The following is a 17,024-nucleotide window of genomic DNA, read 5'->3' as shown; positions in this document are numbered from 1 at the left end:
GGTGCCATGTCATCATCATCCAAACCGCTCGATTTCGTTAATTATGTTTGTGATGATTTGGACAACCTTATAAAACGACAGTATGAGATCGACTCCTTGGGTATAACAAAAAACTTACCACTCGTTAGTGACGACGACAAGCGAGCGATAGACACTATCGAAAATTCTGCTCGCCAGCTTGAAGATAATCACTACGAAGTTGGATTGCCCTGGAAAAAGGTCCTACCAACTCTCATACCTGATAGTTACCCACAGGCACTATCCCGTCTCAGAGCTCTTGAAAGACAAATGTCCAAAGACGAGTCATTGCGGCAGCATATCACAATTTTATTAATGATATCGTCCGTAAAGGTTATGCCGAAGAGTGTGATCCACAGACGTATTATAAACGACGGCCACAGAATATTTCCTGTACTAATCCGAATGGTACAATCCGTTGGTATCTGCCAACCTTCAGGGTATTTCACCCACAGAAGAAAAAGTTACGAGTGGTTCACGACGCGGCGGCTACCTCAAAAGCGTAAGCTTCAACAGCTTGCTATTACAGGGCCCTGATTTATTGTGCTCTTTGTTAGATATCCTATTTCGCTTCAGAGAGGGCGCTGTGGCATTAAATGCTGACATTAAAGAAATGTTTCCGCAAATAAAAATTGCTGAAAAGGATAGGGATGCTCAACGCTTTCTTTGGCGTAATAAAGATGGCACAATTATGGAGTACCGTATGAAAGCTATGATTTTCGGTGCTGTATGTAGTCCATTTATTGCGCTCTATATTAAAAACAAAAACGCAAAGAAAGCAGAGGCCACCTATCCCCTCGCATATAAAGCAATAGTGGAAGATCATTATATGGATGACTACCTCGGAAGCCACTCTAATGTCACTGAAGCAGCACAGATAGCATCCGATATAATCACTGTACATAAAACATGCGGTTTTGAAATGCGGGGTTGGATATCAAACAACTCACAAGCATTGTCTCTCGTCCCCAAAAACCTCAGAAGCGAATCGAATTCCGACGTTTACTTACCACCAAATAACGACGTTGGTATTCTAGGCGTTAAATGGAACCCTCTCCATGACTCGCTCACCTTTCGTACAGGACACCAATTACCTGACGTTCTAACCAAACGTAGCTTACTGTCCAATATTATGAAGGTGTATGACCCACTTGGCTTATTAATGCCTATCATCATCTCGGGTCGTATCCTATTTCAGAAACTGTGGCGAGCAGGTATTGACTGGGATACCCCCATACCTCTCAAATTTATCGTTGAATGCGAAGACTGGTACACAAAATTATAGGGTACTGCCAATATCAAAATCGCACGTTGGTATATGTGTAAGTCAGATCCTATCGACGTTCAGCTGCATGTCGTAGCTGACGGCGGCGAGCAGGCTTACGCCTGTGTCGCATATTGGCGTTTTACCTACAACGACGGTTCAATTTCCACTACTCTTATAGGTAGTAAAGCACGTGTCGCACCTTTAAAACCGCTCTCCATACCTCGCTTGAGTTGCAGGCAGCACTCATTGCTTCGCGATTCGCACAAACCATTCTACGCGCGCATCGTTTTAACCCCTCCACGATAACTTACTGGACGGACTCGACCACTGTACTTAAATGGATCCGCAGTGACGCTCGGACATTTAAACCTTTTGTCGCCCACAGGTTGGGAGAGATACTGGAGACCACAAATCCGTGCAATTGGAGGTGGATTCCTACCTCTCTCAACGTGGCCGATGATGCCACTAAACCCAAAAATATAGACTTATCTCTATCTCACAGATGGTTTACCGGCCCACCATTCCTTTTAGAACCACCACTTCTTTGGCCGACTGAGAATGAAAGCGACGCAGAGGAGATTTCACCAGACCCCGAGCTAAAGTCGGAACTTGTGATGTTGCTCTCCTGCGTCCAATCACCTGATCCCCCAGTACCTATTGCAATTCGATTCAGTTCGTGGCTTCGTTTACTACGTGCTACCGCTCGCGTTCTCCAAGGTGCACGTCTGTTTCGGCTTAAACTATCTCGGCCAATTAACATAAATTCTAAATTGTTTCTAGATGACACCACATCTCCCTCGCAACTTCGTGTTCGGGACGTCATAGAAGCCGAGAAGATGCTATTCCGTCGAGCTCAAATAGACAGCTTCCCCGGAGAGCTGAAAGCCATCCAAACTACGCAGCCCCTGCCCAGAAACAGTCGCATTGCTACACTTGCACCGGTACTAGACGAAGATGGATTATTACGAATAGATTCTCGTATAAAACGTGCCCCAGACGTGTGTGAGAATGCGAAATCACCTATCATTCTGGATGGCCGCCACCATATCGCACGGCTACTGATTCTCCATCATCACATACAGTCAGCACATGCATTCAATGAGCTCATCTTAAACGAAATAAGACAAAGATTTTGGATACTAAGAGCACGAAATACTATCCGCAGCGTAGTACACACATGTATGCAGTGTCGTAGATGGAAAGGCAAGGTAATCAAGCCACAGACTGGCGACTTACCGCTAGAACGAGTTGACCACAGCAAAAGACCATTTACGCATGTAGGGCTCGATTACTTTGGCCCTATTGTAGTTACCGTACATCGTCGCAACGAAAAACGGTATGTCGCCCTTTATACATGCCTAGTCACAAGAGCGTTACATCTCGAAGTAGTACCTTCGCTTTCAGCCGACGCCGCCATAATGAGTCTGAGGCGTTTCATAGCTCGTCGAGGATCCCTTGTACCATATACTCGGACAATGGTACGAATTTTGTTGGTGCTTTCCGTGAATTACGATGCTTTTATGACGACCCGGTGGTAGAGTACGCAACCAACCACAAAATTGAGTGGCATTTCATCCCACCTGCGTCGCCATTCATGGGCGGAGCCTGGGAGAGACTTGTGCGAACCGTCAAAACAGCCTTGAGATCCTGTCTGAGCAGAAAAACAATAAAGGAGGAAACATTAGTCACACTCCTACTCGAAGCGGAAGCCATCATCAACGCGAGGCCACTCACGTATATTTCACCATCGCCACACGCACCCGAGGCATTAACGCCATTCCACTTCATCCTGGGCACTTCATCAACAACACCATGGACAAGTTCGCTAACAGACGCCGACTTAGTACGCAGATGCGATTGGAGGAGGGTACTGCGTCTGGCTGATCACTTCTGGGCACGGTGGCTGCGCGAATATTTACCGACGCTCCGGTCAAGAGGACCCCACAGAGGGACGGCAACCGTAGCTGAGGGTGATGTGGTGCTCATCGCCGACTCTTCCCTACCTCGTGGCCTCTGGCCCCTAGGTAGAATAGTCAAGGTCTATCCAGGCCCGGACGGAGTGGTCCGCGTGGCGGACGTCCTTACTAAAGGCGGTACGTTGCGCAGACCAGTCCGAAAATTAATTTTAATGCAAGAAGAGCCGCAGTCGGTCGCCACCAGTAGTTAGTGTACCACTGGGGGCCCGGTATGTTGGCGACCGGCCGCCGCAACCTCTTTTGATAGTTTTATTATTTTTAAATCTATATTTTTAGAACAGTTCTTTTTATACGTCATGTTTTTTGATACATTTCAATTATTCTATCATTGTCTTTCGTATAGTTCACAATTGTACATATTAATATATTATTATTCCAAACTACGTGTTTTCATCATTTAGACACCCATACAGTCCACCGATCCGTTATAGTACTTCTTGATCTATTTTACTCTGTTAAAAAAAATATATACAGAATTTGAAAAAGATAAGTAGCGCCTTCACTTTGAAATCCGTTGAAAACAAATATTAATTATAAAGTAATCTATTCATATTTCGCCCCAAGCTCTTCTGTCCTTTTAATTATCGCATAATAATATTATACATATAACACAGATACATGTAATTAATTTTAATAGTAGGTTACAGATATATTGGTACAAAAAAACGTGTATACACAGATGTACTCTATAAAGAAATTTTACGGTCATTGGCATGGTTATTTAGTTATATACGGAAACCATTACACTCTTTGTCGAGCGATTAAATTATGTTTATTTTATTTTGTTTCAGGTGAGTGTGTTACATTTTTGGAACAGCAAGTGTGGAGAGGTTTGTACGATTTGCTCTAATTTCGACATTTCGAAGAAATTCTGAATTCACTTTTGAGAATTCGAATTTTTAGATATTTAACTTGGACACTCTTCCGTGCTGAAACACAAATATACACGTTAATATTTACTTCACGGTGCTACAATATAATTAAATAAAACTGAATACAATGTTTATATTTTGATATCGGTGCTAGAAATGTTATGAAAATATTTACAATGAAATAATATTAATACTGTTCTGCCTAATAGCAATTAGAGATCGTTCTTTATTGCGTGAATGCGGCCGTAACCGCGCTACGAGCGCGTAGCAGAGACAGACTATTATGCGCCGAAAGCGCCAGCCTACCTACGTCTACATAATCTACTTATCTTTAAAAACGCCGTTGGTTTTATCATCTTTATTTTAATATCAGTTACGAAGCGACCCAATTGTGATGTATTAAATTGAAGATCTGTTCACTACAGTTAGTATATAACTTATTTTTATGAATTAACTAATTATCATTCAATTTGTATGTACAAACAAACGTAATGTATGAAAAATAAACTTCAATTCCTAAACATCAAACTAACTAAATATGTAGATTAAATTATCGAAATAAGAATACAAAATGAATTTTTGTATGCAATTTCTATTGTTTTGCTGAATTTATCTGCCTTTATAAGAGTTATGGGATATTTGTAGTTTCCTCTTCCTTGTGGTTCTTTTTATTAGTATTAAATTAACTTGTACAAGTTTACTGGCTAATCAAATGCTCCTAATGTCCCTGTAGCGAGTGTTGACTGAGGCGGAGTGTTGACCGGTATGTAGGTTACACCGCGCAAACCAACGAGCTCCCCCCTCCCCCGCGACTTCCCTTCGCACACCATGCCACGCAACTACCTATGATCCGTGCACTTTTCAACGAGAAATGTCAAATGCACTCTTCAGAATGCATATTGAGCTTAAAAAATAAGTGGGTTAACTTGTAGTAGTTCACAATGGTCTTTACTTTTGTTGGCTGGTTATCTTCGTTCAGTGTTGTCTATTTCCGTAGTAGACCAGTTCCATAGAAAGAGTGAATTTGCATATTTGCAGACATATGCTGAACATATTAATTTTCAAATTGTCTTAACTCATTCTGTACTGTTGAAGAAGCTGTATTACATAAGATATTTTAAATATTTATTATAATATTATTTATCTTGTTTGCTCAAATATTTAATAATATTATTATTAAAAATAGTTTCGAAATTTAATGATTACAAATCTTCCTAAATGATAAACTTGTATTTTCTTAAATGCGAATACGTTAGTGACACTAAAAGAATAGTATTTTTAATTTTCTTTGTGAACTTAATTTGTTAAAAAGCTAATTATTACTATTGAATTAACTAAAATACATAAAGTTTTATTAATCTACTTAGTATTTTAAGAATCATAGTTCATCTTAGCATTCTGTATTTTGTATGTATTTTTTTATTTATATTGAGATTCGTGGACTGGCACCAACGTGATGGCAGCGTTCTATTATTGATATATGACTATAAAGTTATTGAATACAGTAGTTCATCTACAGACAATACTTTTTTGTAGGCACCCTAATACCTTGGTACATTCCACTAAAATATTTTAAGGCATATATAAAGCATAATAATTGTAATCACAACTCTAATTATTATGAAATTGAATAGATTTATGTACTCGTATATATATGACATTTAAGTAATATATGTAAATAAATATACATATGTCCGGACGCAGCGTGTGACGTGGATGGCTGGATAAAATTTATGAATAACGGTCGATAGATCCCTCTTTACTCTTATTATGGTTTACACAAAGTTGTGACTCTAAAAATATTAACATTTATTCCACTGAAGCAGATATTAATATGATAACTCCTGGGAGAGAATTTATTCAAGGTCGTGTAATTATTTTTGCCGCCAAGCAAATTCATTTGTAGCAGCGTTGTTGTTTAAATAAAGAGATATAGAATAACATTACAAGATATATACATTAGTTATCACCTGAAAGAATACGTATGAGGGTGGCAACACGAGTTCTATTTCTTTGGTATCCTAGATCTGCTTTCTTCTCGTCTATAGGCCACGGCATGGTTCACTACCAAGCGAGTAGTTTGATCGTTTGTCATTCAAACTACATAAGAAGTTTAAAAACAAACAAAATTTAAAAAAAGGAAGAACATTTTAGTTAATTTTTTTCTGTCGAACGGTAAATACAACACTTGTAAACTATTAATAAACATAGAAATGTGTATTAGTAATAATTATCAGTGACACGTCGCTATATGGCTGAATCCGAATTATAACGACGATAATTTCGGCGTCTGTCTGGGAGTGGATATGCTGATTCTGTTGTATTTTCTACGTGTGTACATTATATTTATATCAAGCCGGTGGTGGTCACTAGGGCAAGATCGTTCGCTTCTTTAAACTGGCAATAAAAATCGGGCAAGTTCGAGCTCGAGACCGTGGCCTAAGAACAAACGCTCCACATTTTTGCGAAACTACGTTCCACTAACATTGTGAACGAAAATAAAAATTACTATTGTGTAATATAATTTTTAAATTATATATACACTATAAATTATTTTTTTTTCGTTCAATTAAAATTCAATATACAAATATTTGTTGTAATAATAATTTTGCAAAATTTAATGAGAATAGTAGGTACGGAAATCCATTAGTATCTATAATACTACTCTAACTTTCGTTATCCGTATTCAAACTATTTTATAAATAAGGACGTTGGTATCAGGTAATAAAAGATATCTGGTTACCTTCAATACTTCAGACTACACAGATACACGCATAGATAGAGAAAAATAAAGATAAGGGAGTGACCATCAAATTAGGAGATCGACAACCGACCCTGACTCTGTTTACGCAGTCTGAAAACTGAAGGATTATTGTGATAAGTCGACACAAACAATAACTAATATATAACATATATTTATAAAATTATAAACGTTGCATTCGTTCATGATTTCGTGAACATTTATGAGAAAACGTACCATTTCTACGGTTTCAACGTTTATACTTCGATAATTTATTTATACTTCAACTTCTGTATTACGGATATATTCCTATTTCAGGCACCGGCTTCTCATATTAATTGTTTACAGTACATTTTTGTCAAGGTAATAAAAAACTACATGTATTTGTTGTCATCCATGGTAGTGAGGAGAAATAAATATATATTATATTTTATTAATATTTATACATAACTCGTTGATTCGCGCAACTTCAACTTACTTAAGCCGTAGCCTTCCTATATTCTATATATAATATATTTTGTTTAATTTTAACTAGAAGGGCCTGAGATAACCGCGTTCAACAGTAGAAACAACTAAAAAACAGTGCAAATAAACTATGCAACTTATAAGAGAAATTTCTTTTAGTACATAATAGCTACAAATACAAATAAATTTCAAATAAAACACATTTATGATATAATATTTATTTATTACATTTCCTTTGAATTTTTTTTTCCTCAACTCACATATACATATTTCATATTTCCATCTTCAGTGATTAATACATATGTCTGTTAGTTTATTCATTCGTAAAGTAGATGTTATTTAGAATTGTACTCTACAATCTAAAATTTGTTTCCAGTAACACATAATGCTATTCTAAATGAAAAATATGTACAAATCTATTAGACGATTTATAACAGAGTCCATTCGTTTTGCCTTTATTTATTTAATACTAAACAAATAATATATTGTAACCTACATATCCTATATAGAGGTACGGTAAACAAATTACTTTTCAGAGAAAGTGTTTATTCTATCAAGCTGTGACAATTAACAGCATTAAATGCTTTTACTATTCAGCTCTTATTCACATGTTAATTGCAATGCGTTAATTAGAATGACAATTTCATGGTAAAACATTACGAAAATGCGTTTAGAGCGCATTCAGACGACTTGTATAGCGAAGAAATTTACAGAGCATTGGTGCAATGATCCCATCTGGTTAGTACAAATTACCGTTGCCGAGTGAAAACAAAGATTCGCTTTCTAAAGTGCAAGCGAAATGGTAACTGAACCTCTCGCGGCTGGGCCATAGATCATCTACTAGTCGAGTAATGAATGCGGATGTTTCGTAACAGCTAGGAGGCCGACCATACTGTAACTTGCCACTCAATTCCTCTGACTAACAATATGTTGGCTAACTTTCATTAGACGAATAACAATGAGCGACTCTGTATGCATTTTATTGGAGTGTTAGATACTATTATGTCAATGTTTGTGTGCGTGTTATTGTTTCGTCTAGTATCAACTTATAAAGTTATAAATATCCTGATATAAAACTTTGTAAAAAGTTGTCTTACAACAAGAGAGACAGAAAAGTATTAAAGCGAAATATATATAATACGTATATATGTTTAAGTCGTATGCCTACGCCGTGTATTACACGTTGAAGACTGAATATACTCGTATCATAGAAATCACATCTTACATCGCAGTTCTGGTATAATCTTTGTGTAACATTTATGAGATAACCCAATGCACTATTATTAAACTATTAAATAAAATAAATTTCCTCAAACATATGTATGTAACTATAATAAGACAACAAAGAAATATATTTAGAAATCTCTAAGTACTAAACGATCAATACAGAACATATAATTGTACGAGGCAGGTAACAGGTCAATCAGCCACGATGGCGTTAAATTAATCACACAATCAATATATTACCATTGAAACGTCTATGAACAATAACGCTATCTATATCAATCAAGGATGTAAATTATTTACTTCATTAGTACAACTTATATATTCTATTTTATCTATGGTCTCGATGGTCTGACTGTTTAGCACACCGCTTACCTTCTGATGGTCGCGGGTTCAATTCCTCGCATGATGCAAACATTTCTATAGTATGTATAAGTATTCATGAGTATGATTGTTTGTATCCGTCTGGGTGTTTTCTATATATTTTACATATGTATCTATTTAAAAAAAAAATCTAAGTATTTATATCAGTTGTGTAGTAACCACAACACAAGCTCTCCTTACTATGGGACTAGATGGCGCTGTGTTAATCGTCCACGGTTATTTATTATTTTTCTTTGAACAGAAAACAAAGATTTATTTTAGGATGATTGATTCCTGTGAACAAATATATTTTCGTAATATAAATAACAATAAACTTATTATAAACAATAGCACCCCCACAATATACCAGTGTAAAAAAGAACGGTCCTCTATAGTTTATATTAAAAAAAAACTTATTAGAATTATAGTATAAACAATGTTAAATAGTTAGATATATACATACATAATGTCGATTATTTGATCTGCGCTTTAAAACAGCTGCCACTATTGGCTGATGTGCGCCTGCGCAGTTTTTGGAACACTAAGGCCACGATCAATCGCCAGTAAGGTCAAGACTCGAACTTCTAAACATCAATCCAATGCGTTGTCGCTATTATTGAATTACTTCATTTCGTAAATAATCACGTACCAAGGAAATAGAAGTTTTGCGGGTAAATTCTTTTAGGGAACAAATTGTATGCAGATATCTATCAAGATCCATTAAAAAGTTATTTGTTTTTTAATAAGATACCATAATTAAAATTAACTATATATTTATTAAATGTAGATTTTTATGCGTCAGGTACTATGAGGCGTCATTAAATTAAAAATTTACATTATTCGTCCACTTCGTAAAGTGTCAGTCGAAAAGAGTTTGTCTAAATACGTTCATATATGCATATTTACACATAAACTTACTGTTTTCTTTTTATAATTTGCTACAGCTAATTTAAAACATAAAATGACTATGTCATAGTCGATGTTAAAGATCAATCAAAATCAAATCAATATTGATTAATACATAATGTTTATATAAATTATTATTGTAAAATGATACTTTAGTGTTAAGTCAGATATAGAACAAAAGAATATAGACTGTGAATATCACTCAGCCGGTCTCGTCATACATATTGCTATTTTCATCGGCACAGTTTCATTAGGAAGAGGATCTGATATTTAAGTCCGTGTCAAGCGACATAGATCTTGATTCTTGAACCCCTGTTCTAAGAATTCATTTTTGTGTTGGCATCATGCGCGTGAACTACACCGGACTTAAAATTGTTGTATGACCCAAACATAGGATTGCAGCGACTTGACGACGAGGCAGGTTGTTGTCTGAATGGGAATTACAGATTGCTGATGTCCGTTGTGCTGTTCATATATATAAGCGACGGTTACCAAGTACCATATCAGCTTGTTTGCTTAGAAAAATTCTTTAACGACCGAAAAGATTTGAGCTTTATGTATTGATCTAATATCTCAGTTCAGTTGCTTCATTCCATGTATTGACAATTCCAGTAAAATTTCATCTTATTAGATTAGATAAATAATGTCTGGAAATATCAAGACATTTAATTTTTTGTGTGTCTCTTTATATAGGAATGCCTATAAACAGGGACACAAGAAAGAAAAAATGAATTAAAATTAATGAATCTGTTTTATATTCATTGATATCGTATACTATATATGAATATATATAAACTACTGCATGTTATATTTATATGTAATGCTAAGAATATAATATAACAGATGATAATTATCTCCATCAAATGCTATATGAAAAATCAAATAGTTTTGTCCAAGTTTACTTATATAAAATCCACATAATTGTTTTTCATACATACATTCATACATAAGTGGTCTCGGACAGTGCAGTTTCAGAGGAGCTTTCTACCGCATACACTTAGATTGTGATATGAACTTCCAGCTGAGGATTTCTCACGAGGCTACAGCATGGGGTTCTTCAAGAAGGGTGTAATAAGGTTTCTTAAGGGTCGGCATCGCGCAAGTGACACCTACACTAGGTGTCACAGGTGTTCAGGCGTCCATAGGCTACGGTAACGATTTACCATCAGATGGGCCGTACGGTTGTTTGCCACCATCGTAGTATAAAAAAACATAGTTAACCCTTTCTGTATAATTGCTTTTGACTTGTACCAAGCGACCGGTGTCGGCGGCCGGCCTAGTTTCGCGCTAGGAATAGGCGCCGCCCCCGCCGCGTGCCCTGTACAAGCCAAGTACTCGCTCGTTAAAGGACACACATGGACGCGCATACACACATGCATGCATGCCCATGCACACACGCATACCCTTGGTTAACCCTTACAAACTATAGTTATTATGAAGTATTTATATTTCAAACATTCACATATTTACATCGTATTTCAATTTGTTGTATATTTACTTTTAATTTTACCTACGTGTATTTAAATTTTATAGTTTGTAGAGTTTATAAATGCATGATATAAAATATTTATTATAATTTTTAGCCATAACATAAAAATCTAGAGGTATAATGGTTGACTCTGGATCTTTCAATATACTAATCAAAGCCTAACGCGTATACGAAACAAACTTATAAATAGTTTAAAATGTTCTTTCTTATTACTTATTATATGTGCTTATCATTTCTGTTCTTCCTTTACTACATACTTCAAAGCATAATTCTAAAAAAAACCTGGTTTATTCTCCAGGTTTAACATATCATACCAAAAATTACTATAGTTTATTTTATGTTATAGCTGTGCGGCAAATTATAAATATAATACTTTGTGGAAATGGTTAGAATTCCAAATACATTAAACTCAGACTAGGCCGTAGCAGTAATGTAACACAGTAAACTACATACTCACAACTCATTAAGCACCTTACATAAGGGCACTGGGCAGAAGTGAGCATAAACATGACCACTTTCTAAGTTATTGAACTTTATTCGGCTCACTGGAATGGCAAATTCATGATTGACGTGACGTATAGAGAACTAACTATTTGTTGTTTTATAAATTATTATAGTATTATACTTAAATTACAGACAACTAGATTTAACCCGCGGCTAAAGTCGCGTGAAGAACGTCAATTTACGTGAGTGTATAGGAGTATTATTTTGTATCTAGAATATGATTTATTTTCAAATTCAAAATGTCTTTATCCATGTAGGTCTTGTAATAGACCTACATGAATAAAGATATTTTGAATTTGAATGATATGTCAAATCTACCATCTACTCTACCATCACCATCTAAACTAATCTACCATCTATCTATAATCTACTATTGTATCAAATTTTATCAAACGCATATTGGAGAAGTCAAAATCACAGCATATTTACACTATCACTTTTATTTTAGTACAATTGTGTAAGTAAAAATGCATTATAAGTATTAACAATGTTAAATAGTTAAAATGCATTTTTAAAACAATGTACAAAGTAGTAAGATAATACTTAGATGCCGGTGTCAAATAATACCTAATAGTAATTATACAAATATTTAAAAGTTTAAAAGTTGCGTATAAAAATCTACAACGCCATCTAGTCGCTATCTTATAAACCAAAGTTGTATATTAATATTTTCCTTAACCGTCATATTTTCATTGGAGTATTTTCGATGAAAAGAATTAGCAATGTGTCCGCTATTGTTTTAGTATAAAAAGCATGGCCATCTCGTTTAAGAAAAAAGATACTATATACGATGTATCCTAAATGAATGAAGTAGAATACCTGATGCTGTTTAAGAATAAACCAAAATCCATTAAATGTCTTACTGCAGTAAGTCACATAAGATTATATAATGACAACGTGAGTAAAAAATATAAATTTAAATTAATCATAAAATGTTAGAGTAATTAATATAATTACTAATTGGGTGGATAACAACTTTTTTTAATAAATAGAATATTAAAAACAGTTGTATTGTATTCATATGTAAGTTAATTCTGAACAAATTATTTTGAGGGATTGCTTCAATAGTATATAGACGACTTACACTTTTCTTTAAGTGCATCGTTAAGTTCTCGGGGCAATAAAAAAGTTATAGGCTCACTTTAATATGACCTGTTGGGAAATATTTTGCGGCTTGTCCATACTGAATTTAACTAGTGTCGATGTTGATTAACAATCATACTTCAGAAATAATATACGTTAGTACATTGTAAATAATGTTAGAGATCGTAAAACTGAGCAAAGAACTCGTTGCATCATTATTAATGTGTGTATGAAATAAGCGCGACCGATATGCGCTGGCAGGGTTGCCAACTTTGACAAAAGAGGCCGCTATCGTTAGTATATGATAGTTTACCACTAACATGACAGGAAATGTTACCATTCAGTATATCTCACCTCATCTATAAATAAATGTATTATTTATACTCTTTATCCATAGTAGAAAAAATAATTTAAATAATAAGTTTATATAAACTGATAAAAATCTGTCTTATCGCTGAGCAATCTCTTCATACTCTTTTCTTATAATTACTTTTTCTACTTTCTGGTAGAGTAAGTAATGATAAGAATTAAGGATAGGTATAGCATCTAATGAACGTAAATGTACGTAATATATGAACATACATATCCAAACATTTAATAAAAATACAAAATTGACAGCTTTACATACTTTGCGATTCTTTTTGAGGCATCGAAGTCAGTCTAGTCTGCCACTGTTGTCATTGTCTACATTGCATCAGAAATCAATTTCCATTTAGCTTTCATTATTTATTATTAATTTATTTTTCTAGGTAGACTGCGTGGGTATCTCTGACGCTACATTGTTCTATCTAGTTCTCTGTTCAGTTCTCTGCTTATCCGTTTGCTCCGTAAGCTGTGTTCGGTCGAAGGGTGAGATATAGGTTAAGCAGTTAAGTTACAAGGCATGGAGACATGACATCTTGGTTCTCTGGAATAGGAATGTATGATACTCGTATTGTAATGTCTGTGCTTGTAGGGCATACCATTATCCTAAAAAAAATGAGATTAACCCGCATATATAGGTATAATGTGAATTTCTTAAGGTAGTAACAAAATCGATCTGCAAATAATTGTTATCATTATGTAACAAATATAAATATATGTTACTTTTTGCCTGCCCTAACACATAACGAGCGTTGCGTCCGATGCATGTCGGGTACTTTGGGTAGTCCTTCGGTTACAGTTGCCTCTGTATGCGTTGTCACTGTTTATCCTACGCATGTAATTGCATAGATCCTGTATACGCATACACTCACACAAAGATCAGCGCGTCTAGTGGTTAACAGCTATTGGTTGTGGCGAACTAAAACCAACGACTAAAACGCTCGCAATTTCCTTTCAGCAGCATTGTAGGTATTGTCTATTTTACAAATTATGTGGTATCTACACAAATGTTACAGCATTTAACAATATACCATTATGAATATACTCTTATGTAGATATTATATAATTAATTTATGATGAAAGATTGAAAAAGAAAGTGAATAAAAATTGAAGTGGATTGAAAAAAAAAGTTGATAATTGAACTGAAATTACAAAAATGCTGTATATATTTTTTTTCCAACACACGTTGGAAAAAATATCGAGACAGTGATGGTAATTCAATAATATTGCTTAGACTATATTTTTATGATACAACTTTAGATAGAAGTTTAAATAAAGGGCTGAAAAATAGTCTTATCAACTAAATCAATCAAATGAAGATCGTAATGAAAACCATTTTGTAATAGATCATAAATTACTTCGTTACGAATCAACGAATTAATTTGGTTTACTATTTATTATCATTGAACTCGCGAAACATACACAAAACTCAGTCACAAAGAGGTAATACTAGTTAATAGAAACATATTAAGGTTTTAATGACATAGGCACGCCTCCTGATTGGAACGTAAATCTCCAAGGATCCACGTGGTTCGAGATCGGCCCGATTTAACCTAGTTTTCGTACATCTCATAGAAAATTTCTACGGATCAATACATGGTGTGACCCGTAAAAAGTCTATAGGGGTAGCTAGAGATGGTTCCTCGTGTAACGTGAACTTCGACCTGGTGTTTGGAGGTCATTAACATTTGGGCGTTCGGGTCGCAGAAGTAGGTCGTTGCGTCGCCGACGGCTGCAGCCACGACGCTAACCGACTGACGATGCCGCCGCCGACGCCCCGCCAAACGCCGATCTGTTTTGGCTTTGTTTAGATATTTGAGGTTATTTCTGGCGTTTCGTAATTCTATATTTGCGTACACGTGGTTAGGTTAGTTGATTTTTTATTTAGGTTATTGCTGAATGGCAATAAAATATAAATATAATTATTACAAAATTTACGTTATATATACTTTATTTTATATATCAATTTATGTATATCGATTCCAAAATATGGAAATGCTATTATAATATAATATAAGTATATATATCGTATAAGTTAAAATTATTTTTACTATTTTCCAAGTATTAAAATATGTAGGTACGCTAAGAAGAAATGTATGTAGTATATGTGATGTTAGCCTGCTTCACACCTGCAAAGTAAGAACGGCACCTACCTAAAACGTCCGTCACCCTACTTAACGGCTCTCAAAGAGTTTATAGATTATAAGCAAAGGGTTTATTTAAAGCAATCCCACCTAACAGCCCGGATGTCAGGAGCGACCACGTAAAGTATGAATAACTTTTTTAAAAGTATGGTAGAATATACTTTGAAGGTTTATACTTAATTTTTTTTTATGTTACTATATAATCCGTAATATTTATAGTTAAAATTACGACAAAAAAATTAGAATAAAAAGTTTGTAAGTATTAAGTTTCAAATGACAGTATTTTACTTAATATATATTTATATATATTAAGATATTATACTACTAAAATAAATATTTATATTTGTATATTGTCATCTATACGTACTAGTATGTTATATTTTCACAACTAAATAGTTAAACAGATTTAATCAAATTTGATTTGTAGATAGATTGTGTCATGAGAACCCACGTATGCTGTGGTTGGACTTGAAAAAAGCATATATAAATAATAGCTAGTATTGTTTATTGTTTTTAATACAAATGGCCGTTATTCACAGTTTACTCGGGAATACCGCGTCTATGAGCGTGCTTGCGTCACAATCCCACCAGTAGAAGGGACTTGAAAATAGGTCAAAGGGGGCCGAAGCAGATCCACTGTCACTGTCATACTATATGCACGCTATGTAGGTATAGTCTGGACGCGTCTCTCGATGAAACAACATAGTGGCACGTGTAACGAACCTTAATACAACTCTCGATTTGGGAGTTAATTCTGATTAATGTCATTAGGGATAGTAATAAAATCTATGTAATCTATATTAATATTATTATTACTACAAAGAATTATTTTTTATTGAAATCGACAGACATAAGACAATTTTAATCATTTTATAATAAATAATAATATTAATAATTATCAGCAAATAATATGACCTGTATGTATTTTATAAAATTGTACATAGTAATTACACGCACACACAATATAATGTTTCGTATATGAGTTCTTAGATGATCCATAATTAGCCACAAACGAATGAATTCCGTGATTTTTTATATATTGTTCATATGTACGAGTACAATGTACCTTTATCCATATCAAGCTGCTATTCAATCGTGAAAAAGAGACGTAATTTTTAGGCATGTAAAATATGTATCATCCAATTTTTCATCGGATATTCTTTGATATTGCTAGCTTGGATGCATGGTGTTTTGTAACTCGTCCCAGAAACTGAAAATAAACTTCTCGATTCCGCCCAAGATAACTTGTTACCGATAAATCAGTAAATATATACATCATTACTGATTACTTTATATGTCTTACTCTTCTTTCTTGATGTAAATGTTTTATATATCAAAGTTATTAGGTAAATCGCCACTATTCATTTCAAATTTTCCTTTTCTTGTACCAATGTAATACTAACATTAACACCATGCACTTTCGTCAAAGCCACATGTTTCTAATTAAGAACCTTGTAAATTATAATAGTCATAGAGATTTATTAATTTTAGTTAACTGTCGGCTTATAGTGTAGTAAGTGTATTTCTTTATATAACAGAATAATTATATTGATTGTTTTTTCATTATTTCCGGATATATCCACACCGTTTGGGCACATATCAATTGGAGA

At 34.6% G+C, this 17,024-nt stretch overlaps 1 protein-coding gene across 1 annotated transcript; it reads left to right on the top strand.

Annotated features, from left to right (window-relative positions):
* Nucleotides 1-6: 6 nt before the first annotated feature.
* LOC131848376 (uncharacterized) lies at nucleotides 7-4,111 on the top strand. Its single transcript, XM_059198199.1, has 5 exons — nucleotides 7-458; nucleotides 595-1,287; nucleotides 1,671-2,621; nucleotides 2,690-3,378; nucleotides 4,053-4,111. The coding sequence occupies exons 1-5, from the start codon at nucleotides 7-9 to the stop codon at nucleotides 4,109-4,111; spliced, it is 2,844 nt and encodes a 947-aa protein (XP_059054182.1).
* Nucleotides 4,112-17,024: the final 12,913 nt, after the last annotated feature.

The sequence above is a fragment of the Achroia grisella genome, unplaced genomic scaffold, assembly GCF_030625045.1.
Source record: "Achroia grisella isolate CSIRO2021 unplaced genomic scaffold, CSIRO_AGI_Agris_v1 utg551, whole genome shotgun sequence".
NCBI classification, from domain to species: Eukaryota; Metazoa; Arthropoda; class Insecta; order Lepidoptera; family Pyralidae; genus Achroia; species Achroia grisella.
This window is presented reverse-complemented; position numbering and strand designations above follow the sequence as displayed.

What these genes read in the sequence shown, in the direction of transcription:
- LOC131848376 (XM_059198199.1), top strand. Translation starts at nt 7, where the DNA reads ATGTCATCATCATCCAAACCGCTCGATTTCGTTAATTATGTTTGTGAT. An exon ending in GGTATCTGCCAACCTTCAGG is followed by an intron (nt 459 to 594) that starts GTATTTCACCCA and finishes ATTTCGCTTCAG; the next exon opens with AGAGGGCGCTGTGGCATTAA. An exon ending in ATCGTTGAATGCGAAGACTG is followed by an intron (nt 1,288 to 1,670) that starts GTACACAAAATT and finishes TGTCGCCCACAG; the next exon opens with GTTGGGAGAGATACTGGAGA.